Source organism: Erinaceus europaeus, chromosome 16, assembly GCF_950295315.1.
Source record: "Erinaceus europaeus chromosome 16, mEriEur2.1, whole genome shotgun sequence".
Classification (NCBI taxonomy): domain Eukaryota; kingdom Metazoa; phylum Chordata; class Mammalia; order Eulipotyphla; family Erinaceidae; genus Erinaceus; species Erinaceus europaeus.
This window is the reverse complement of record NC_080177.1, coordinates 2,585,423-2,610,205: the sequence shown is the minus strand read 5'-3', so window position 1 is coordinate 2,610,205 and position 24,783 is coordinate 2,585,423. Positions and strand designations below refer to the sequence as shown.

Sequence of the window (24,783 nt, the reverse complement as noted above, 5' to 3'; positions counted from 1 at the left end):
GGTCACGCCCCAAGGAACGCTGGCATGAGGTGCTGACGCCCAGGGTGGACAGGCATGGCTGCTCAGTTGCAGTGATACTAAAACTGGGGTGTCGTGGCGTCTGCACAGATGACTGTCTCCCAGGGGCCACAGGCACAGAGAACAGCTATATTGGGGGGACCCAGTCCCTCCAAAAGATGAAAAGCTGGCATGGCTGTAAAAATCAAGGAAAAAAAATCTCAAAATGGCTTTCTGACTCTGGGTAAACAGTAAGCACATTTTTTTTGCCTGTCGGAGGCCCGGTTTTTAATCACTCCACGAGCAGTTTCATTTCTGTAGTAAAATTGCTTGTGGTTCTATTTAATTTGTTTCTGCAGGAGCCGGCGCTGGTGAGGATCTCCGAGGAGCTGGCAGGCGTTTTAGCGCAGCACGCACAGCCAGTCAATGAGAAACGGTTCCCAACGTGGGAGAAATTCCTCCAAACATTCCTCATTCAAGGTAAATAAGACTAGAAAGTCCCACGAAGGACGTGTCCGCACTCCCTTGGACTGGAGTCTGGGGTCAGCCCGGGGCCACAGGAACGCCAAGCCTCTCTCAGCGCTAGTTAGCATTCTCCAAGCAGACTTTCTGTGTTCTCTCTCTCTCATCTTTGCCTCAGGGGGCTGGGAGACAGCTCACCAGCAGAGCACCAGCCATGCCTGCTTAAGGGTCTGGGCTCCATCCCCGGCGCCCCTGTAGCGCTAAGGAGAGCAGTGGAGAGCTCCACAGATGGCAGAGTGGTGCTGTGGCATCTCTCCCCCCCACACACTCTCTCTCTCCTCTTTCAAGAAAGTAAAGGATAGAAAATTGGACCGGGAAGACTGCTCCACACGGTTGCACATGTGTGAGGCTCTGAGCTCATAAAAGAAGAAGTAAAGCAAATAACGGCAACCTTGGCCTGAATGAACAGAAACCGGGCCCTTGGCCTCTTGAGTAAGTAGGGCTGGAGCAGGGCCCTCTGTGCCTCGGGCATGCCAGGCTGTGGCACTCCTGCTGACACATGTAAAAAAATAACAGCGACGAGACTAGTCATGTTGCTGGGAAGACAATACAGAAAAGGCGCGTGAGAGTAAAAAGGAAGGAAGCTTTGAGTGACAGAATAATGTGCTGGCGCTTTGCAAAGTGAAGGCCCGGCAGGCACAGCATTAACTGAGTGGCCCCTCAGTGGGCCTCGTCTGTGTGGACTTGGTGCCTTTAGCTGCATTTTCCTTCCTGACTCCCCGGCAGCTGGTATGGAGGGGCACTGACTAGCAGGCCTCATTTCTCATCCAAGGAGAAGCACGTCCCGAAGAAACCAGAGGTCACCTGGCCGCTTTCCTCCTGAAACTCAGCTCTCCCGAGGGCCAGCTCCCACCGCCCTGAAGGACTCGGCAGGGATGGGCCTTTGATATAGGCAGCAGATAGCCGCTCAGACCTCAGGATCATTCTCCTTCAGAGGCTGAGACAGAGCCACCCCAGCATGTTTGCTGAATGCAGAGGCCAAGTGATGTCAGAGCTGTCAGGTTCCAGAGGCAGCCCTGTCTGGGGAGCGCTTGCCTATGCCTGCTATAAGATTCTAACGTCAAATTCTTTATAAATAACATTGAATCGTGTCTCTGTAAGGGTCACATACAGGAAGGTCTGTACGTTTGGCTTCAAAGCCACAAACAGAGCCGAGTAGCTCGTGTGGACTCCAGAGCTGACCCACACAGCCAGCTGTGGCCACCCCGTTGCTGTGATGTGTCTTGGCCCCTGTGACTTTCTTGATTAGGAGCAAAAGGTAACGCATGACCAGTCGCGAAGCTCTGCGCATCAGCAGAGAGGAGGTGCACGTAGGCTTCAAGCACAGGGGTAGCTTATGGCTTTTGATTTTTAAGTATTTTATGTTCTCTTGTGAGAGAGGGAGGGAGGGACGAAGGGCAGAGCCCTGCTTGACTCTGGCAGAAGCAATGCAGAAACCACACCTAGACCCTCACACATGCAAGGCCGCCACCGTGCCACTGATCTACCCCCCGGCCCCGGCTCTGTATGTTTCCACATCTTACAGCTGACCTCAGGGAGCAGTCCTTCGGCCAGCGTGACGGCCAGCGCCCTCTGATGAAAGCACGAGACTTGCCAGGACTTGCAAAAGCAGTGCAGCTGCCTCGAGAGAGCACTGGCGGTCAGGCTAACAGCCCTGAGGAACCAGCCTCTAGTCTCGGGCCCGCAGGGGCAGAGGGACATAGGTTTGACGGTCTGTGTGGTGTCTTCCTGACTGTGGGTAGAATCCACCTGCTGTCCGCTGGGCCGCAGTGCTGCAGACACCGTGTCTCTGGGTCATGCCGGCCCGGTGAGGTCGGCCTCCAAAAGTCCCTGGCGAGGGGAGCAGGATGTTCAGGGAAGGGAGTGGGGGCTCCCGACAGAGAGCAGGTGCGGCGTCGGCCTCTTTCCTCCTGCTGTAGCTGGGCTCTGTCCCCGTGACCGCCCCTCTGACCTACAGCGTGTTTCCCCCAGGCGGTGTGATCGAAGCCTACCCGCCCGCAGAAAGTGTCACCAACCTGAAGGTGGACATGCTGGTGGAGCCCAACGGCGACATCAGGGTGCTGTCCGCGGGCGACCAGTTTCATGCCGAGGGCCCCCTCATCTCCTCGGGCACCACCATGCCTCAGACCTCGGTGGATCCCCAAGTTCTCAGCTCTCTGTGTCTCCAGATCGGAAGTGCTTGCAGGAAGAGGCAAGTGGTCGGGTACTTTTCCATAGACCTGGTGACTTTCATCGACCGGAACATGGAGCAGCAGGTGAGTCTGCCTGAGGCCTGGGAAATGTTACAGTGTCTGTCGGAGGAGCTCGGAGGGCCTGCGGGGAGCTGGCACATGCTGGTTCGTGCCAGGCTGTGCGACTCTGAACTCTGCACCCAGATGAAGGGCGGCAGGGTGTCTGGAGTCTCAGGAACGCCCGTCATCCTGCATGGCACAGTTTGCGGCATGGCACAATCTGCAGACCTGTTCTTAATAGGAATCCAAACACTGGGGGCCCACAGCTGGCTCAGCCAGTGGGGCCCTGGCACCACATGGAAGTACCAGGGATGGCATCGCATGGGGGGAGCCCAAGGATGGCAGTGCTATGCCCCCACACCCACACAGGCACACAACACTCTGAGAGAAAGAATGAAAACGTGGCCAAGAGAAACTGTTTACGGCAGCATCCCGTGTGCACAAGAGCCTGGGATCATCCCCCAGAGCAGCACTGAGAAAAAGAAAGACATATGAAGGTAGAAAGAGAAATTGGGGCAGGAGAGCAGGAGCGCAGCGGGTTAAGCGCAGATGGAACAAAGCTCAAGGACCGGTGTAAGGACCCCGGTTCGAACCCCTGGCTCCCCACCTGCAGGGGAGTCGCTTCACAGGCGGTGAAGCAGGTCTGCAGGTGTCTTGTCTTTCTCTCACCTTCTCTGTCTTCCCCTCCTCTCTCCATTTCTCTCTGTCCTATCCAACACCGACGACATCAACAACAACAATAATAATAACTAAAACAATAAAACAAGGGCAACAAAAAGGAAAAATAAATACTAAAAAAATTTTCAAAAAAAGAAAGAAAGAGAAATTAAATTACTGGAAAAGTACTAAGAGTCCTTCCACCTGTTTCTTTTCTTTCTTTTTAAAAAATATTTATTTATTTATTGTTTTTATTGCCTCCAGGGTTATCACTGGGGCTTGGTACCAGCACTATGAATCCTTGGCTCCTGGTGGCTATTTCTTTCCCCTTTTTTGACAGGGTAGAGAAAATTTGAGAGGGGGGGAGGGAATAGGGAAGGAGAGAGACCTGCAGACCTGCTTCACCCCTCATGAAGCATTCCCCCTGCCAGTGGGGAGCACGGGCTCGAACCCAGATCCTTACACACGGTGATATGTGAGCTTAACTGAGAGCGCCACCGCCCAGCCCCTGCCCCTCTCTTATCAAGAGGCAGCCAGCAGTGGAGGTGGGCAGTTTTTCTTCTAAACACTCACTGGGAGGCACTTCATGAATAGTAAAGGCCTGAGTTCTAAGTAGTCATCACAAGCCCCCGGTTTGAGGGCGGGAGTGGTGTCTACTTCTCCTGTGGTCCTGTGTCCCGCTGGGCAAGTTCCTCAGTGCACCCCGCCCTGGCTCTCCATCCAGGGCTTCTGTCTCCTCCAGAGCTTCGCACCCTGCGTGTGGGTTTGTCCGGTAGTGGTGTGTGGCTTCAGTCGGCGTGCTCCTCCATGCTTTTATTCACATTCGGGGTTTCACCTGGGAGGTTCTTCACGTGGTGCTGTGCATAATGCCCTCGGCCAGTCACTTCCATGTTGCGCTTTCCCCCTTAACTAAAAAGGTTCCACTCTCTAATGGTGTCACAGAAACCACTGTTTCCCGGTGTTTGATGTTCATCGCCGCCTCGCTTAGAGCTGAGAGGCCAGCCCTCCGCTCCGAGAAGGGAGGAAGCGGCCTCCTGCCTGCCCCACCCCGGCCGTCTGATGTGCGTTATTCTCAGCCCTGTACCTCTCCACGACAGCCAGGGTGGCATGTTCCGCTTGTTCAGTAATCATTTTCCATTTGTCTTCCTCCCGTTCCTTCGCCAGGACCTCACGGTGAGAGAGCACCAGACACACCAAAGGGTGTTCAGAAAACTGCCGGGATGAGGGGAGACAGAAGCATCGTCTCCAGAGACAGAAAGCTGTGGGCAGGGGCTGGGGAGAGAGTGTCCAGAGAAACCGAATTCAGTCTGTGTCCCGGGGGCGGTGGGGAGCAGGGAAGTAGGGGGCAGAGGTTTTTTTTTTTTTAAGATATTTTTTATTCCCTTTTGTTGCCCTTATCTTTTTGTTGTTGTTGTTGTAGTTATTGTTGTTATTGGCGTCGTCATTGTTGGATAGGACAGAGAGAAATGGAGAGAGGAGGGGAAGACAGAGAGGGGGAGAGAAAGACAGACACCTGCAGACCTGCTTCACCGCCTGTGAAGCGACTCCCCTGCAGGTGGGGAGCCGAGGTTCGAACCGGGATCCTTATGCCGGTCCTTGTGCTTTGCGCCACGTGCGCTTAACCCGCTGTGCTACCGCCGACTCCCACAGAGGTTTTTTTGCCTCGTGGCTTCTACTGATTCCAGTCAGGGAGAGAGCCAGCCAGATGGGGCTGAAAGGGCTCTTCTCCACACAAAGCCAGACCTGCCCATTGGTGTACCGGCCTGGGGCGGGGGGCTCTGGAATACACCCGCCCATGACAGCTCTTGTGACCCGACTCCTCTCCCTTTCTGTCTTTTCCAACCACAGCAGGTGCCCCTTGTCCCTCCTGCCACAGGCCCTTTGCACATGCTGCCCCACCACCGGAAAAGCTCGCCTCTCTCCTGCCCCTCCCATCCATCATACTGCAGCTCAAGCCCCCCTTTCTTAGGGGGCTCCCCTGGCCTCCCTAACAGGGTCACTGCCCCTCTTCTAGGGTCGCATGTCAGTCACCCTCCTTCACGCCATGTCCCCTGACTAGAATTAGCAGCTGATTCCAGGGCCAGCTGATGAACACTGTCTCCTCCGTAGCCTCTAACTTCCTCTAGTAAGGTAGGCTGTTTAAGTCTTTATTTTTTGGAGAGAAACAGCCAGAAATTGAGAGAGAAGGGAGAGATAGAGAGGGAGAGAGACAGAGAGACACCTGCAGCCCTGCCTCACCACTTGCAAAGCTTTCCCTCTGTGGGCGGGGACCAGGGGCTCGAACCCAGGTTCGAGCATGTGCACTCAGCCAGCATGTGCATGCTGCATCGAGCATGTGCACTCAGCCAGGTGCGCCACTGCCTGGCCCCTGCACGCTTCCTGAGGAGACACACACGGGCTCTTTTGGCTCTTCTGTGGCCTGTCCCCTCTCTGTCCCGGCACAGATGCTCGTTCGTGTTTGCTGAGAGAAACAGCCAGCGAGTGCTTCCTCATCAGCGCAGACACGGGTCGGAGAAGTAGACACGCCTGCGCCTTCTGGGCCCTTCCTGTGAGCACCGAGCGCGTGCAGTCTGCGCTGCAGTCCTCCCGGGACGCGCAGGAGCATCTGCCCCGTGGGACCCGCCATCAGTGGAGTCAAGGGCCTCTCCTACAGCCGCACTGCAACGGCGTCACTCCCGCGCACAGGGGTCTGGGCGTGTCGGCGTGGGTACCACCCAGGTTTGAGGCCCAGCACCACATGGGAGGTGCTGTGGCAATGGAGGAAGCTCCGGCACTGTGGTCTCAGTTTGAATGAATGAATGAGTGAACGAGTGAGTAAATGAGTGAATCAGCCTGGGATGGTGAAATCATGAGGTCCCAGATCCAAGGGAAAAAGGAAAGAAGGAGGGAGGAGGCAGGAAGGAGGGAAGGAAAGTCCTCATTTCCTTTCCTGCTGAGGAAGAGGCCTGCGCAGTTCTCAAGCTCTCATTGGGGCGAACCTAACGGGCAAAAAGGAGAAGCTGGCGCGCCTCCGCCCGTCCTTCTGTGCCTGGCAGTGAGGGAGACCGCCTCTTCTTCGCCTCCTCCTGCGTGTGCTGGGCACGCATCAGCTGGCCGCAGCGGCCATGTTACCCGCGTTCTTTTCGTGCCCGCTGGGGACTGTCAGCAGACACTGCCTTGTGGGAGCCACTCCGTGTGTGAAAGCTGCTCTTGTCCTTTGGCTTTCACACACTCTGAGTAAAACGCACACACATGGGGGCTGAGCGGCCGCGCGGCGGGTTAAGCGCACATGGCGCGAGGTAAGGATCCCGGTTCGAGCCCCCGGCTCCCCACCTGCAGGGGAGTCACTTCACAGGCGATGAAGCAGGTCTGCAGGTGTCTGTCTCTCTCTCCCCCTCTCTGTCTTCCCCTCCTCTCTCCATTTCTCTCTGTCCTATCCTGCAACAACATCAATAACAACAATAATAATAACCACAACAATGATAAAAACAACCAGGGCAACACAAAAGGGAATGAATGAATGAAGTGTACATGCGTGTGCACACGCACCATAAAGTGCTCGCTTTCTTTCTGTGGAGGAGCCTGGGCTCCCGAGCCTGTGTGTATGCAGGAGTGTAACTTGGCGCCTCTTCAAGTGCGTCACTGTGCCGTGCCTGCAGGAGCGCCAGCACCCTGCCCGATGCCCTGCCTCTCCCAGCCCTTTCCTGCTGTAGCACAAGCCCTCCCCAACCCCTCGGTCGGCTAAGCTCTGCAGTCAGAGTCTAGGAGACTGCTTCTGTGGGGTGCTGTCTGTCCTCACTCTTGACTCTTTATAGTCCCCTGATGAGTCTGTCTGCTTCTTGTCTTTCTCCTCAGGACTTACAAAGTCGTTCTTTATTCTCGTAAAGTTGATTAGTAACGTTTGGTAGAAAGACACACTATTCTAAGCTGGCCAAGAGTTTACCAGTAACTAATTCCTATCATAGTTCCACCCACAGAGTTAAGCACCTATTTCTAGCTTTCTCCTGCGTCAACACCACTCTGAGAATGCCAACTTTCTATTCCCACCACTCTTTCTACATTTATTAGTTGAGTATTCACAGTAAAGGTTTTCCTTCTGGGCAGCCAGGCAGTGGTGCACCTGGTTAAGCACATAGGCTGCAGTGCGCAAGGTTGCAGGTTCAAGGCCCTGCTCCCCTCCTGCAGGGGAAACTTCATGAGCGATGGAGCAGGGCTGCGGGTGTCTCTGTCTCCCCTTCCTCTTTCAGTTCCTCTCTGTGTCTATCCAATAATAAATAAGTAAATACTTTTTTAAAATAAAGATTTTCCCTCTGCGTTTCTCAATTATGCCTGTACATCCCTATATTAGTCTGGACATGGCTGCTCCTGCTCTTCAGTTACACTTAGGTGGCTTCACTGTTTTGGTGCTCAAATTCTCCCAGCAGTGCCTAGCGGGAGACACTTCAGGGTGGGTCTCATGTAGTTCTGAGGAGTCGCCATCACTCTGAGCTCTGCCTTACTTTTCCAGCACAATGAACTGCTTTAGGCCCATCTGACATTCCCCTACCCCAGGCCTAGATGAACCCAGACACCTTGGGGCCTTTCAGTGGAGAATGGCAGTAAGATCTGGGGTCTTAGTACTGCTTCTTAAAAACCTTTTATTTATTAATGAGAAGGATATGGGATATATATATATATATATATATATATATATATACCCAGATATCACTCTTGTACATGTCCTGCTAAGGACTGAACTCAGGACCTCATGCTTAAAAGTCCAACACTTTATCCACTGCACCACCTCCAGACCACAGTCTTAGTACTGCTTCTGCTGATAATGAAATGGCATTGCTTGTAAGCTAGGAAAGAGCTGTATCTATAGGTATAGTATACACGCAGAAGTATATGTGTACACGCGTGTTTATAACTGTTTCTATGCCAACCATCTTATTGTTGAATTTGGCTGCATGTGCGTGCACCACACACACACACATACACACAAGCACACAACCACATATCTCAAGACTTTTTACTTTGACACGCGTGTTTATAACTGTTTCTATACCAACCATCTTATCGTTGAATTTGGTTGCATGTGCGTGCAACACACACACACACATACACACAAGCACACAACCACATATCTCAAGACTTTTTACTTTGATAAGAAAGATGAGGCTTAGAACTGGATCACCTGGTTCTTACCCTTTTTATCTCCTCCCACTTCGAAATAACTGCAGCTCTCAGGCCAGCATTCTTTGAGACCTGTAGTTAGGCTTAATGCAGTCAGCCTCAGAACAATCTTCTCTGTAGCTTTATCCTCCTTTCCCCAGAAAAATCTGTGTCTGTTTGTGTTATTCTGTCTATGTTCATGGGTTGGCAGAATGAACATTGTTAAAATAACTGTCCCCCACAAAGCTCTGAATAGATACAATGCAATTCCTATCCAAATTCCAGTGACTTTTTTTTTTTTTGCCTACAGGGTCATCACTGGGGCTCCAAATCCCCTGCTCCTGGAGGCTTTCTCTTTTGTTTTTCATTGTTGTTGTTGTTATTGTTGCCACTGTTGTTGTTGTTGTTGGATAGGACAGAGAGAAATGGAGAGAGGAGGGGAAGACAGAGGGGGAGAGAAAGACAGACACCTGCAGACCTGCTTCACCACTTGTGAAGCGACTCCCCTGCAGGTGGGGAGCTGGGGGCTTAAACCGGGATCCTTATGCTGGTCCTTGTGCTTTGTGCCATGTGTGCTTAACCTGCTGTGAATGACAGTCTTTAAGGAAAGTAGAACAAGAAGTTACTGGAATCCCTGAATCCCCCAAGCCATCCTGAGAAAGAGAAGAATGGAAACATCACACTCTCTGGTTTCAGACTATACTAAAAAGTTGTAGTAACCAAAGCAGTGTGGCACTGGGATAAAAAGAGACATCCACGACCAACCATTTTACAGAGGACTATTTAGGGTTTTCTATAATGTCATCCACAAATAAAGAACATTTTACTTCTTTGTTTTCAATGTGGAGACCTTGTGTACTCGCGATGCCATGCTAACTAATAGCAGTGAGTGTGGAATGTTTTCAGCTCTTCAGGACTGAGTATGAGATGAGCTGTGGGTTTGTCAGATGTGGCCTGTGCTACACTGAGGCGTATTCCTTTTGTTGAAAGTTTTTGTCATAAATGGACACTGAATGGACGTCAATTTTTTTTTCTCTGTTGATATGACCATTACTTTGGTCTTTACTTTTGCTGCGGTATATGTGTTGAAACATCCCTGCACCCCTGAAATAAAGCCCACATACTTGTGATATGTGATTCTATTAATGTATCATTGAATTTAGTTTGCTAAGACTTTGCTGACAATTCCTAGATGTATGGACATCGAGGGAATAACCCAGTAGGGTTATTTGGTTTTGTTATGTTTTGTTATGTTATCTCTGCTTCTGGTGTTAGGATAATATTAGCATCATAAAAATTTGTCTGGAAATATTCCCTGGTCTTCAGTATTTTTTTTTGCAGGAGCATGAGAAAGGTAACTACTAAGTCATCTGAAACTTGAGTAGAACACACTAGTAAAAACAAGAAGGTGCTAGAATTTTGGCTTTGGGGATCCCTGTGGCTACTGCGGTTTCCTTGCTTGTAACTGCTCAAGGTGATTCCCCCCCCCAGTTCGATCTCAGAAGGCCGTATGAGCTTAAGAAGTTGTCTATGTCTTCTAGATTGTCTACTTTATTGGTGCAAATATATTCATGTATTTTATGAGCATTTGCATTTCCTTGGCATTCTCTCATTTATGATTTATTAGAATTTGGTCTCCTTCTTTAGTGATCCTAGTTGAAGTTTGTTGATTTTGCTTCTCTTTTCAAAGGACCATCTCTTGACTTCATTGATCTGTTGTATTACCATTTTAAGTCTATTTTGTGTTTCCACTCTAATTTTCATTATTTCCTTTTTCTCCTGTTGACATTTGGTTTAATCTCTTCTTTTTCTAGCTCTGATGGGTGTGAGTCTAGATGCTGGAACGCATTCTTGATGCAGGCCTGTACACTGTGAACATACTTCTTAGTAATTGCTTTGGCTAGGCCCCATAAATCCTGCTAGCTGTGGCTTCGTATTTTGTTTGTCTCCAGGTACATTTCTAATTTCACCTTTGTTTCTCTTTTTGACCCAGTTGTTACTCCACAGCATGTAGCTTAATCTCCACATAGCTGAGATCTCTCCAGCTTTTGTTTTGTGAATCATTTTACTTTATTGTCACCACAGTTATCACTGTGATATCTACACAATGAATCCACCACTCCCAGTGGCCAATTTCTTCCCCTTTTCCCCCCTTAATTATGATAGAGTCAGAAAGAAATAGGGAAGAGAAGGCAAAAGAAGGAGAGATAGAGAAGAGACACCTGCAGCCTGCTCTCCCACTCATGAACTTCCTCCTTGCAGCTCATGGCTTGAACCCAGGTCCTCTAGAGCTCGCACTACCACCTGGCACCTAGGATTTCTATGTTATATATCTTTATCAGAAAAATACTTGAAATGTTCTTGCCTTTTACTAATTTATTAGCAACTTGTTTTGTATTTCAAGATGTGTTCTATCCTCAGGAATGCCCCATGTGTACTTGAGAAGAACATGTGCTGAGTTTGGAGGAGTGGAGATAGAGTGTCCCATCCACACATGTCCGCTAGACCCATCTGGTCTAGTCACTCAGTTAGGCCTGTTGTTTCCTTTGTTGGGCTCCTGTCTGGTTGATGTGTCCACTGATGTAAGCGGGAAGTTAAAGTGTTTACTTTTACCGTGCTACCAACGTCTCTCTTCAGTACTGTTAATAGTTGCTTTGTGTAGACTGATGCTCCTTCATTTGACATGTATATCAAGAAGTGAATAGTTCATACTTATTCTTAGGGGATATAACCCTTAATCAATATATACTGCCCATCTCTGTCTCAAGTTACCTTTTTATCTGGAAATCTATTATATTTGATGTACTACTGTCTCTGCCTTTTTAAAAAAAAAATTATCTTTATTTATTTATTGGATAGAGACAGCCAGAAATCAAGAGGGAAGGGGGAGACAGAGAGGGAGAGAGACAGAGAGTCTCCTGTAGCCCTGCTTCACCCCTTGCAAAGCCTTCTTCCTGCTGGTGGTGGCTGGGGTTCAAAGCCTGGTTCTTGCGTGTTGTAACATGTGTGCTCAACCAGGTTAGTCATCACCCAGCCTTGCCTCTGCCTTTGGAAGATTTGGGTTTTTTTTTTTTTTGCCTCCAGGGTTATTGCTGGGCTCAGTGCCTGCACCACGAATCCACTGCTCCTGGGGGCCATTTTTTCCCTTTTGTTGCCTTTGTTGCTTATCGTTGTTGTTGCTGCTATTGCCGTTGGTGCTGTTGTTGGATAGGACAGAAAGAAATTGAGAGAGAAAGGAAGACAGAGAGGGGGAAAGATAAACACTTGCAGACCTGCTTCACCGCCTGTGAAGGGACTCCCCTGCAGGTGGGGAGCCAAGGGCTCGGATCTGGATCCTTACTCTGGTTCTTGCGCTTCGCACCATGTGTACTTAACCCGCTGTGCTACTGCCCAGCCCCCTGGGGTTTGTTTTCCATTCAGACCACCCACTTTGTAGGTTTTGGTTCATGAGTTCAAGCCACTGACTGTTAGCGAGCAAAAATCAAACCACCATCCACTGCAAGGAAGCAAAAGATGTTTATTCATGAATTCAAATCTGGGCAGAGAGGTGACTGACAGCAGTCCACCAGCTCGACCCAAACAGGGCTCAAACCATGCAATTTATAGGATTTCTGAGCACATTCTGGGTGGAGAATATGCAAAACTAGAATTCTATCACACACTCAATAACATTTTACAGAAAACGCAGGATCCAATCATTTCAGACATTGCAATACCCTAAGCGGCCTATAAGAATAGTCTAATTTCAAGCCTTTATGCAATAGGGTCACCACACTTTCTCATTGTCAGCCAAGACCACCTGGCTATCAGCTCCCTCGACCTTGAGCAAGTGGTTGGGTTTCAAGGACTTGGTTAGGCTAGCTATTCTCTTTAAGACAAACAACAGGTGGCTTACATCTTGGGGTGTGGGTTTTGTCTAGCCCCCCTTTTTTACAGGAATTTTCCACTGCAGGCAGAAAAGCAACTATACTTATAACTCATGCTTAAAATTTTACTTAAAGCAATTCTAAAGCTACTGCTTCTAACACTGACATGTGGAAAAAATGCTGGCATCTGAGTATTTGTTTCTGGAAAGTGTTTACAGTTTATCTCTGGTCTCTTGGTCTTTTCTTATTCTCTTCTCTCTGACAGCTACCTTTTGTGTAGTGGTTAAATTCCATTTTCACATCATGTGTTTCTTCTAAGTATTTTTACTGGAGGCTACCATAATATCTATGAAAAGGGTTCTATGTTTACAAGCTATGTTTACCTGAAAGCAAGCTGATATTCAACTCACTCTAGTAGTACCTACTCTTCCTCCTCTTCCACATTCTTGTTTTTGGTGTCTTAGAGTGTGTACATGTGATTTCTTTCCAATTTTTTTAGACGTCCCCTTAGTGATTCTTGCAAGATCAGTGTGGAAGAGATCTTTATTGTCCCATCAGTTCCAAGTGATAGCCCGAGTAGGGCACTTCTTCTTGTTTGGAGACCAGGAATATATGAGAGAATACTCCATATATTCCAAAAGAAATGTCCTAAGAGTTTCTTAATAGGAATATATCTGCTGAGAACAGAAAGGAGGGAGAGTTGAAACTACTCCCATTGCTACCGTAATGGCTTCTGGCCTGTCTTCCTACCAGCTGGTCGTGATGCATTAGGCAGCTCACTGGGCCTCTCTCAGCCTCGTTTTTCCCCTGACAAATGGTGGATTCCTGCTCTTCTTCCTACAGGATGTTCTGAGAGGCTGAGCAGAGATAAGGTGCATTTCTGCTTAAATCAAATGGCATAATCACATGTAAAACTGCCACTGGAGCCCTCAGCAGGGCCTCAAACTGTGAGTGGAATCTGAATTGAATTAGCATTATTTTTAAAAGTCAGTGAGCATTATCATTATCTCAAAGTGAGACACGAGCATCAAAAATGAATATATTTCAGAGAATGAAAAAAAAAAGACCTGCAGAACTATCTTCATTCCTTCTTACTCATTGTATATTCCATCCTCGTTCATTCATCCCAGCACCTAGCTCTATATCTGGCAGAAAGCAGACCCCCCCCCATTAATATTTATTAAATGAGTGAATACATACTTCTTCTGAGTCCCCCTCGAGGACTCTCGTTTGCAAGAGCTCCCTTGCTCTGTTTTCAAGATACACAAGGAATTCACTGAGGGAGCTCAATGAGATTTACTTTCCCTCTTTAGAGAAAGTAGTTTGTTTATATGTAAGAAGGTTAACAGTGTATATCTAAATTAAAATTTAATAACCCTTTAGTAGAAACAGAAGTAGCTATTATTCAGGGTTTCTTAAATGCTACAATAGGCACATGGTTAATCACAAGTTAATACCTAGTGAAGGGAAAATAGATCCCCAAGGGTTCTGAAACACTAATGTAAAAACCTGTCCCCTTCAGAGGTCTGCATCGTTGTGTCAATGAAAGAGACCTGTGATAGGCAGGTAACAGGGAAGCAGATGGTGGTGGAGATGCTTTCTTCAGGAAGCACAAAGGAGAGACAGCAGGACCATTCACGGTGAAGACTACACTTCTTTTTTTATTATTTATTATTTTATTACATATTTACTTATTTATTTTCCCTTTTGTTGCCCTTGTTTTTCACTGTTGTAGTTAATATTGCTGTTGTTACTGATGTTATCATTGTTAGACAGGACAGAGAGAAAGGAGAGAGGAGGGGAAGACAGACAGAGGGAGAGAAAGACAGACACCTGCAGACCTGCTTCACCGCCTGTGAAGCGACTCCCCTGCAGGTGGGGAGCCAGGGGCTCGAACCAGGATCCTTACGCCGGTCCTTGCACTTCACACCATGTGCACTTAACCCGCTGCGCTACCGCCCAGCTCCCAAGACTACTACTACTACATGTGCTAACGATGGCGGTGCAGGTCCACCAGCGGCCTACTTTGTTTGTTCAAGATTTTTCTACATTTATTATGAGAGAGATCAAGCAATCAGAGTACTGCTCAGCTCTGGCCTAAAGTGGTGCTGGGGACAGAACCCACGGTCTCAGACATTCACGTCTTACACCCTAGAAAAATAGTACCACATTTGACTGTCCTTAAACGTTTGATTAGATGGGCGCCAGGCGGTGTTGCACCAGGTTAAGCGCACATCGTACTAAGCACAGGACCCATGCAAGGATCCTGGTTCGAGCCTCTGGTTCTCCACCTGCAGAGGGATTGCTTCGCCAGTAGTGAAGCAGGTCTGCAGGTGTCTCTATCTTTCTCTCCCCTCTGTTTTCCCCTCCCCTCTCAATTTCTCTCCATCATATATGTAAAATGGACACAGAAGCAATGAATTTGTACGGCAGGCATGGAGCCCCAATGATAACCCTTGAGGCAAAAAAAAAAGAAAAGCTTAATTAGCTTTTTACATTGTGAATCTTGACCTTCAGAGAGTCTGAACTCAAACTCTATGCGTCAGCCCCTGGGTAGAATGTGCGCTGACCCACAGAAGAGACCCGACTCTGTCTGCGCCCAGCTCTCCCACTCAGGTCCCACCAGAGACATGGGATTCCTGCTGAATGCAAACCAAGCGTTTTTTCAGGACTTGAAGGTCTCTGACTGTTTTCCTTTCCTTTTTTTAAATAGACACTTATTTATCTAGCTTTATTTTTTTTCCTTTATTGGGGTCTAATCGTTCACGGTCAGCAGTAGTCTGTACGTGTGTAACATTTCTCAGCTTTCCACGTAACTATTCAGCGCCCTCGAGGTCCTCCTCTGCCATCCTGTCCCAGGACCTGAGCCCTCCCCCCCCCCAGAGTCTTCTCCTTTGGTGCCACACACCAACTCCAGTCCAACTTCTGCTTTGCGTTTTCTTATTTCTTTCAACTTCTTTTACTAGTGATTTAATAGGGATTGATGAGATTGTGGGATAAGAGGGTTACAATTCCATACGATTCCCACCACCAGAGCGCCATGTCCCTTCCCCTCCATTGGAAGCTTCCCTATTCTTTATCTTCTGGGAGTATGGACCGCTTTTCTTTCTTTCTTTTTTTTTAACAGTAATTCTATTTTGTTTATTTTTTCAAAGAAACTCCATCCAGTTTTACACAGTGACTGAATTATTTTAAGTCCCACCAACAATGCACAAAGCTTCCAAGTCTCCACATCCTGTCAACACTACAAGTTTATTTCTGTGCTTGAAGTCTTAAGTACAGACGGGAGAAGTGCTTTAGATGGCCTGTATGTGTCTGTCTGTGTGTGTGTGTATATATTCCCATGGTCTTTGAACTTTTGTTCTCATATTTTCTTTTCTCTAATACTCTAGTGGTCTAAGGACAGTTGTTATCACATAAGCAAAGCTTGTCATCTCCCTGTGAGAGGTGTCCAGGTGTCTGCCCACCACTCTCCCCCCATCCTGGGCCCCTTCCCCCATCATACCAGGACCCCAGTGCCCTCCATCTCATCCAAACGACAAGTCACCTCCTCTAACTTCTGTTACTCACACGGCCTCATTCCTGCAGAGCTCAGTCGGCACCTGGGGAAAGGGCGGTGGGAGACTCCCTGCGGAGGCCAAGAAGGGTGGCGGGCTCCCTCACCGGGCCTAGGGCTCGCTCCCAGCATCACTACACAGGCCTATGTATCTGTGTACATCTGTGTCAAATGCTGTGGTGACAAGGTACACAGTCATTTGTTTGAGGTCTTACTCATCAGTTGAAATTTTTTTTTCCTCTGAGGAGACTCTAAATCAATTTAATTATTTGTTTATTTACTTACTTACTCACTTATTTTTATTTTGCCTGTTGTTAGGAGAGACAGACAGAAATCAAAGAGCAGCTCAGTCCAGGCTTACGGTGGTGCTGGGGGTCGAAGATGGGACCTCCTGGCTCTCAGACATGAAATCTGCTCTGCTGCTGTGGGCTATCTCCCCAGCTGGGTCTTGACCTCTCTCAGAGCATGTGCCCGGAGCCCCTGCAGCCGCATGTGGCGTGAGCTGCTTTCCCATGAGCCTTGCCCGGGGCACTGGACTGGAGCAGCCAGCTCAGTGGTCACTAGACGCCATAAACGCCTCCTCCATCCCACCTCCCCTTTCTTTTTTAAGGTATTTATTTATTTATTTATGAGATGGTGATGAAAAGGAAGGAAGGAAGGAAGGAAGGAAGGATGGATGGAAGGAAGGAAGGAAGGAAGGATGGAAGGAAGGAAGGAAGGAAGGATGGATGGAAGGAAGGAAGGAAGGAAAGAAGGAAGAAAGAGAGCATGCATCCCCCTGGCATTTGCTATGTTGGGGATCGAACCCCAGAACGCATGCGTGAGAGCCCAAAGCTTTGTCCACTGTGCCACCTCCTTGGCCACTGTCTTCCCTTTCTTTTCTCTCACTATACCAATTCCCTTCTTTCAAAATACATTTCAAAAATCCAGTCCTCATAGCAACCCAACCCGAGTGTCTCCTCTTCAACTGCCACTCCCTCTCTCGCCTCAGAGCCGGCCGGCAGTATTGGCAGCTTGAGTCCGTCTTAGTTACTATTCACACAGCAACATTATGGTAACAGGAACGGCTTTTTGAATTTTTTTATACATACCAGGCACTCCGGTGTGTATCCTTCTAACCTTCGGAGTGCATATTATTATCCTTAGTTACAAAGGAGAAGACTGAGGCTCCACTGCCATGTTCAAGGTCACGCAGCTACTAGTTGGCAAGTTCAAGGGTCAAGCCATCACTTAGGAGGCTCTGACAGTCTCCCGCTCTGCAGCAGACCCTCCTGTGGTCCTGCACTGAACTGACGGTGACTGACTTCCTTCCTGAGCCTCTCTCTCCCTTCAACCACCATCATCCAAGACATGTTTGTTTCTCTAGTCTATCTTCAATCTGCTTGTTGAATTGAGTTGAACAGCTTACAGCCAGAAACACTTCTCTCTCTCTCTCTCTCTCTCTCACTCTCTCTCTCTCTCTAATGTATTCCAGCCTTGTGCTCAGCACATAAGGTAATCATTAAATGTTAATGACTAAGCGAAATGGAGTCAAATCAGTGTTGTGGTAGCCATTTTTAAGCTTTAAGAGTTTAAATGAGCAAGCCCGTACACAGCACCACAGCTGGGAGCACCATATTGCCATTAAGCCAGAAGGTGCATTCACGGGATGGGAACATTGAAGACAGACACCACAAGAATGGTTAAGTCGGTTTCTAACCCACTTTCCACAAGTAGCTACTGCCCCCTCCCACAGTAATTTCACAATGATTATTAGCCTGCTAGGTGAGAAGTCCTGGGGGAACCTGGGTGTCAGAGGGGTTCAGAGAAGCCCCCACAAGGCTGAAGGGGAGGTGTGTGACAAGGAGAGATCATTCAAGTCCAGGCAGTCAGAAATGGGAGCCACATGGCCCCCTAAAGGTCTAGGGTGGGCTTTATCTTTCAGGATGAAGACACCTACCTTCTTATCATCAGGTCAATGAGATACAGAGCCACATTCCCACACAGATGGGTAGAAAACTGTGTGGTCAGGAAAGTATCTTATGTCACCAGTCTCTGCTTCCTTTCATTCTCTCTGCGCATAGCACAAAATTTCCCTACTTTTGGTGAAAATCTTACTATGTAGCTTTTTAGCTTAATTAAATATATAGGCAATTACTGACACCATCTGTCTTCATAGAAAAAGAACAAGAAGTGAGACGAAAGGCTGGGACTCTGAAGGAAACACTTAGCAAGCCTAGTCCTCCAACTCCACCACGGTGACATTCAGTTTTAGGGCCCCCTGTGTTATTTTTTATCCTTTGTGTTTTCTTGATAGGGAGAATGAATTTGAGCTGTACATAGAATGCTGTGGCTTTGGTATGATTAAAAATATATATCAAGTAATTTGCTTTTCAGTAAAATGAAACTAAAACACGCTATAGAACATCTGTTACCAGTACAGTCTAGCATGGCGCTGAAGAGCCTTTAAAATCACAGAAAACCTTTTATAAAGTTACATGAATCTTTTGCATAAATAGAAGTTTTAACAATATGTATATTCTTTTAAACATTTATCCCCCGGCTCCCCACCTGCAGGGGAGTCGCTTCACAGACGGTGAAGCAGGTCTGCAGGTGTCTGTCTTTCTCTCCCCCTCTCTGTATTCCCCTCCTCTCTCCACTTCTCTCTGTCCTATCCAGCAACGACACCAACAACAATAATAATAACCAAAACAAGACTAAAACAAGGGCAACAAAAGGGAAAATAAATAAATATTTTAAAAAAACATTTATTTGGATTTCTCAAGCATGACTCACCATAGCACCCATTAGCCCAATTCCCTTTAAATATATAAATGTGGGACTCACTCCTCCAGAGACTGGCTCTGCCCGCTCCCCCAGCACGCTGTGTCCAAGTCCACTCTGGAGCAGCTGACGATTTAGATGTCACCTCAAATGTCTTACCATGTAAATAGCACAAAACCAACCCACTGCAACTTGCCCAGTGGCAAAGCTGAGCACCAATATATATAAAATGCAGGTCCCAATAAAACAACCAGTTCACTTGTTGCGGGGGGAGAATGCAGACAGGAAGCAGAACTGCAGAGAAAAGCAGAACTCAGGTTCCAAGAGCAGGCTGCTGTCACCATCAGGAAGGACATCTGGCCTCTCCTGCAGCTCTTCCCAAGAGGTAGAGGACAGGCCTGGAAGCCCTAGCAGCAAAGACTCGCCACCATCCTGTCCAGAGGCAGGAGTGCCCAGGATAGAGGACATCTCGCAAGAGGCTCAACATAGAGACATTCACACATTCAGGGGCTGCTAAACATAGAGACAGGCTCCACATTCAGGGCTGCTAAACATAGAGACATGCTCCACATTCAGGGCTGCTAAACATAGAGACAAGCTCCACATTCAGGGGCTGCTAAACATAGAGACAGGCTCCACATTCAGGGGCTGCTAAACATACAGACAGGCTCCACATTCAGGGCTGCTAAACATAGAGACAGGCTCCACATTCAGGGCTGCTAAACATAGAGACAGGCTCCACATTCAGGGCTGCTAAACATAGAGACATGCTCCACATTCAGGGCTGCTAAACATAGAGACAAGCTCCACATTCAGGGGCTGCTAAACATAGAGACAGGCTCCACATTTAGGGGCTGCTAAACATAGAGACAGGCTCCACATTCAGGGCTGCTAAACATAGAGACAGGCTCCACATTCAGGGCTGCTAAACATAGAGACAGGCTCCACATTCAGGGGCTGCTAAACATAGAGACAAGCTCCACATTCAGGGGCTGCTAAACATAGAGACAGGCTCCACATTCAGGGCTGCTAAACATAGAGACATGCTCCACATTCAGGGCTGCTAAACATAGAGACAGGCTCCACATTCAGGGCTGCTAAACATAGAGACAGGCTCCACATTCAGGGCTGCTAAACATAGAGACAGGCTCCACATTCAGGGGCTGCTAAACATAGAGACAAGCTCCACATTCAGGGCTGCTAAACATAGAGACATGCTCCACATTCAGGGCTGCTAAACATAGAGACAGGCTCCACATTCAGGGCTGCTAAACATAGAGACAAGCTCCACATTCAGGGGCTGCTAAACATAGAGACAGGCTCCACATTCAGGGCTGCTAAACATAGAGACAGGCTCCACATTCCCGGCTGCTAAACATAGAGACAGGCTCCACATTCAGGGGCTGCTAAACATAGAGACAAGCTCCACATTCAGGGGCTGCTAAACATAGAGACAGGCTCCACATTCAGGGCTGCTAAACATAGAGACGGGCTCCACATTCAGGGCTGCTAAACATAGAGACAAGCTCCACATTCATGGGCTGCTAAACATAGAGACAGGCTCCACATTCAGGGGCTGCTAAACATAGAGACAGGCTCCACATTCAGGGCTGCTAAACATAGAGACATGCTCCACATTCAGGGCTGCTAAACATAGAGACAGGCTCCACATTCAGGGGCTGCTAAACATAGAGACAGGCTCCACATTCAGGGCTGCTAAACATAGAGACAAGCTCCACATTCAGGGCTGCTAAACATAGAGACAGGCTCCAAAGTCAGGGCTGCTAAACATAGAGACAGGCTCCACATTCAGGGCTGCTAAACATAGAGACATGCTCCACATTCAGGGCTGCTAAACATAGAGACAAGCTCCACATTCAGAGCTGCTAAACATAGAGACAGGCTCCACAGTCAGGGGCTGCTAAACATAGAGACAGGCTCCACATTCAGGGCTGCTAAACACAGAGACATTCACACAGTCAGGGGCTGCTAAACATAGAGACAGGCTCCACATTCAGGGGCTGCTAAACATAGAGACAGGCTCCACATTCAGGGGCTGCTAAACATAGAGACAGGCTCCACATTCAGGGGCTGCTAAACATAGAGACAGGCTCCACATTCAGGGCTGCTAAACATAGAGACAGGCTCCACATTCAGGCTGCTAAACATAGAGACAAGCTCCACATTCAGGGCTGCTAAACATAGAGACAGGCTCCACATTCAGGGGCTGCTAAACATACAGACATGCTCCACATTCAGGGCTGCTAAACATAGAGACAGGCTCCACATTCAGGGCTGCTAAACATAGAGACAGGCTCCACATTCAGGGCTGCTAAACATAGAGACAGGCTCCACATTCAGGGCTGCTAAACATAGAGACAGGCTCCACATTCAGGCCTGCTAAACATAGAGACAGGCTCCACATTCCCGGCTGCTAAACATAGAGACAGGCTCCACATTCAGGGGCTGCTAAACATAGAGACAGGCTCCACATTCAGGGGCTGCTAAACATAGAGACATGCTCCACATTCAGGGCTGCTAAACATAGAGACAGGCTCCACATTCAGGGCTGCTAAACATAGAGACAGGCTCCACATTCAGGGCTGCTAAACATAGAGACAGGCTCCACATTCAGGGCTGCTAAACATAGAGACAGGCTCCACATTCAGGCCTGCTAAACATAGAGACAAGCTCCCCAGTCAGGGGCTCCTAAAGAAGATGCCAGCCCAGAGCAACAGCCCAGGGGTGGAGCACCTGCCTTGTGCAGGTGATCTAGGTTGGAGCCCCAGCAGCGCCTTGGAAGGTGCTGTAACAGCAAAGCGCAACACGTGACTTCGCACTTTTCTCTTGGCATTTGGGAGTCTCTAGTGTTTTTTCAGAATCCAAATATTTGGAAGGCCTCTGCCAATAATGAGGGTCCGAGGCAGAGCACACTGCCGGAGTCCTAGGGCAGCTGGGCCCAGATTGGGGCGGAGAAGGGGCACCCCTGCTCGGGGACAGCCCCTTGGAGCCGAGGCTTGCACTGTGCCCAGAAGGATGAACAGGACTGGCCGAGAGAGGGGGGACGGGCTCAGAGCTGAGTCTCCTCCGGGCAGGCCCAGGCGGCTGCTTCCTGCACAGCAAACTCTGCCTCCAAATCACTGGGCCATTCCACCCGTCGCCACAAGGTGGCAGCACGCCAAGGGGCTGCAGTTTCCGCCTGCCTGGGCTGCGTTCTGGAACAGGCACCCTCGTCACAGCAACACTTGGCTATCTGAAACCCTTACAGCGAAGGGCACCGGCCTCTTTCAGATTAAGCAAGGGGATTCTGACCACTGTGGAGAGAGAGCTGAGTGCTTTCTGGTCTCATTGAGGATGGATGTGGAACAGAGACCTAGGGAGCTTTCTAGACAACATCTGAACAGAGGCAAAAAAAATACTTCCCCATCTCTGAGAAGACAAGAATGCCACAGGCAAATAGCCCGGGGAAATATGTTAGGTGGTAGAGCACAGGACTTGCTGGCCTGAAGCCCCAGATTCAATCCCCAGCATTGTATGTGCTGGAGCTGAGCAGAGCTATGGTGTGTGTGTGTGTGTGTGTGTGTGTGTGTGCGCGCGCGTATGTGTGTGTGTGCCTATGTGTACACGTCTTCCTCATTTAACACATAACTGGGGACCAGGAGACAGCCCGCCAGGTAGATCTCACACTTCACCATGACAGGGACCCAGGTTCAAGCCGCAAGCCGCCACATGGGTCACCTGCGCAGAGGAAGCCTGGCAGATGTGGAGCAGTGCTGTGGTGTCTCTCCCTCCCCCTCTGTCTCTCACCCTCTTTGCGGGGCAGAGAGAGGCTGCCAGGAGCCATGGAATCCTGTAGGTGGTGAAGCCCTAGCAGTAATCCTTGTGACAAAGTAAACAAATAAATCATAATTAAATCTAAAATCCCACCTATAATATGGCTGCCTCGCCCACCTTCTATCCCCATGCAGGCCCAGCCTCCACCCTTTCTTGACCAGTTACTTACTGCAATTAATTACCAGTTTCGTTGCACCTGACTCCTAGCTAGTCTCCCTCCCCACTTCCATGTCTGCCCTCATGGCTTCTTCTCACTGGAACTAGGGTGGCCCTTTTCAGATGTAAATTAGGGGGAAGGAAAGGCCTCACTGGGTAGAACACATGCCACACTAAGCACAAGGCCCCGGGTTCAAGCCCTGACACCACATGGAAGCACCCTGGATGGCACTTGGGAGTTCCATGAATGGTGGAGAGGTACTATGGTGTCTCTCCTTTCCCTTTCTCTCAAGTAAAGAACAAGAAAGGGACCTGGGTGACACACCTGGCTGAGCGTACACATTACAGTGCACAAGGACCCAGGTTCAAGCCTCCAGTCCCCACCTGCAGGGGAGAAGCTTCACAAGCCATGAACAGGGCTGCAGGTGTCTTTCTGTCTCTCTCCCTCTCTATCTCCCCCTTCCTTCTCAATTTCTGTCTCTATCAAAAAATGTTAAGGTGCACGCAGAAGGCTCCAGTACCACATAAAATAATAAAGTGAGAAGCTGGTGATGTCAGCCCTTAGCTCGCCTGCAATGGGTTTCTGGCGTCTGCATTTGTAAGGAGGGAAGGTTGGTGGCTCTGTATTTAGGCAAGGAGAGAAGGAACTCACACTCCCCGGACTTGGCCACCCCACAGCCAGAGAAGCCTGTCCTGGCTGCGGGGAACCATGTGTTCCGAGTGAGGGTCACTGGTCCAGGGCTGGACCTCCCGTCTGATAAGGGCTGTAGGACCTGGGAGGGGAGGGGAGTGACACACACACCAGCCCCAGTGCCGCCCTCTGTGGCATCAGCTCTCTCTGAGTGATGGGGCTGCATATTTTTTTTTTTTTGACTCCAGGGTTATTGTTGAGGCTTAGTGCCTACACCATGAATCCACCATGAAAATGGCTCCTGGAGGCCATTTTCCCCCTTTTGTTGCCCTTGTTGTTGTAGCCTTGTTGTGGTTATTATTGTTGTTGTTGATGGCGTTCGTGTTGGATAGGACAGAGAGAAACGGAGAGAGGAGGGGAAGACAGAGAGGAGGAGAGAAAGACAGACACCTGCAGACCAACTTCACCTCCTGTGAAGCGACTCCCCTGCAGGTGGGGAGCTGGGGGCTCGAACCGGGATCCTAGCGCCGGTCCTTGCACTTTGCGCCACGCACGCCTAACCCACTGCGCTACCGCCTGACCCCCAGGGCTGCATTTTTAAAAGTTGTCCAAAGTGAGGGTGTCCTGAGTGCCCAGAGGCCCTGGAGGAGCACGAGAGAAGGCGGCAGACCGACGTGTGTGCTCAGGAGCTGCTGTTTCTGCCCGTGCTGGGGTCAGCCAGATGTGGAGCTGAGCACATCTGCCCACCTTGCACCCCTGTCCCTGCTCCGTCTTGGGAAGACCAGTGGCCGCAGGGCTGAGCAGGAGCCTCCATTGGCACACAGCACCAGAGGCAACAGGACTAGGAGCAGGCCTCTCTGCCATGGGCCCCCACTCCGAGCGAGGCACAGCCCTCTGGGCCAGCTGGCCTGGCCGTTACCACCGCAACCCTCATTCCCGCCCTGGCCACTGGGTTCAACGCCAGGTGCTGTTAGTCATTGGTGCTTGATTTGGACGTCTACCCTGTGGCCTGTGTATCTTTCAGGGGCAGAGTTGGGACCCAGCAGCATCTCCACGCTCTCCATGCCCTGTGGACATCACCGGTGACCAAGTAGGACCTCAGTAGATGTCGCAAATGGGAGCCAGTGTGTTGATTTTAGTGCCAGCCCAATCTTTCTGGTGTTTGCTTAATGAAAGACACACAGAGAAATGAACGTGGGCAGGGGCACTACAAGGGACCCCAGTGCACTGCTCACCCCCCACCCCATGGCTTTCCACCTGTCCCTCGTCTCGCTGCTCCTGGCAGTGCTGGGAGTCAAACTCGGGTCTTCACGCAGGAGCTCCATCAGCCAAGATCCCTCTCTGGTCCTGGAAGCCACCTAGTGATGCTTTCCAGCTGACCCGACAGAACCCAAGCCCTCAGCGTGGGCAGCGTCAGCAGCAGGGAACGGACGCCAG

The 24,783-nt window shown here is 49.4% G+C and overlaps 1 protein-coding gene across 5 annotated transcripts in view; it reads left to right on the top strand.

Annotated features, from left to right (window-relative positions):
- The window catches only part of IQCH (IQ motif containing H), a 198,147-nt gene that overhangs the window by 143,243 nt on the left and 30,121 nt on the right, over nt 1-24,783 (top strand). For 4 of the 5 annotated variants that reach the window (XM_060175631.1, XM_060175627.1, XM_060175630.1 and 1 more), the window contains 2 exons: nt 357-477; nt 2,491-2,774. In XM_060175631.1, the coding sequence (XP_060031614.1) occupies nt 357-477; nt 2,491-2,774 (405 nt within the window). Of the gene's footprint in view, nt 1-356; nt 478-2,490; nt 2,775-17,108; nt 17,488-24,783 lie in introns of those variants that run through there. The other variant, XM_060175628.1, reaches the window with a different exon arrangement.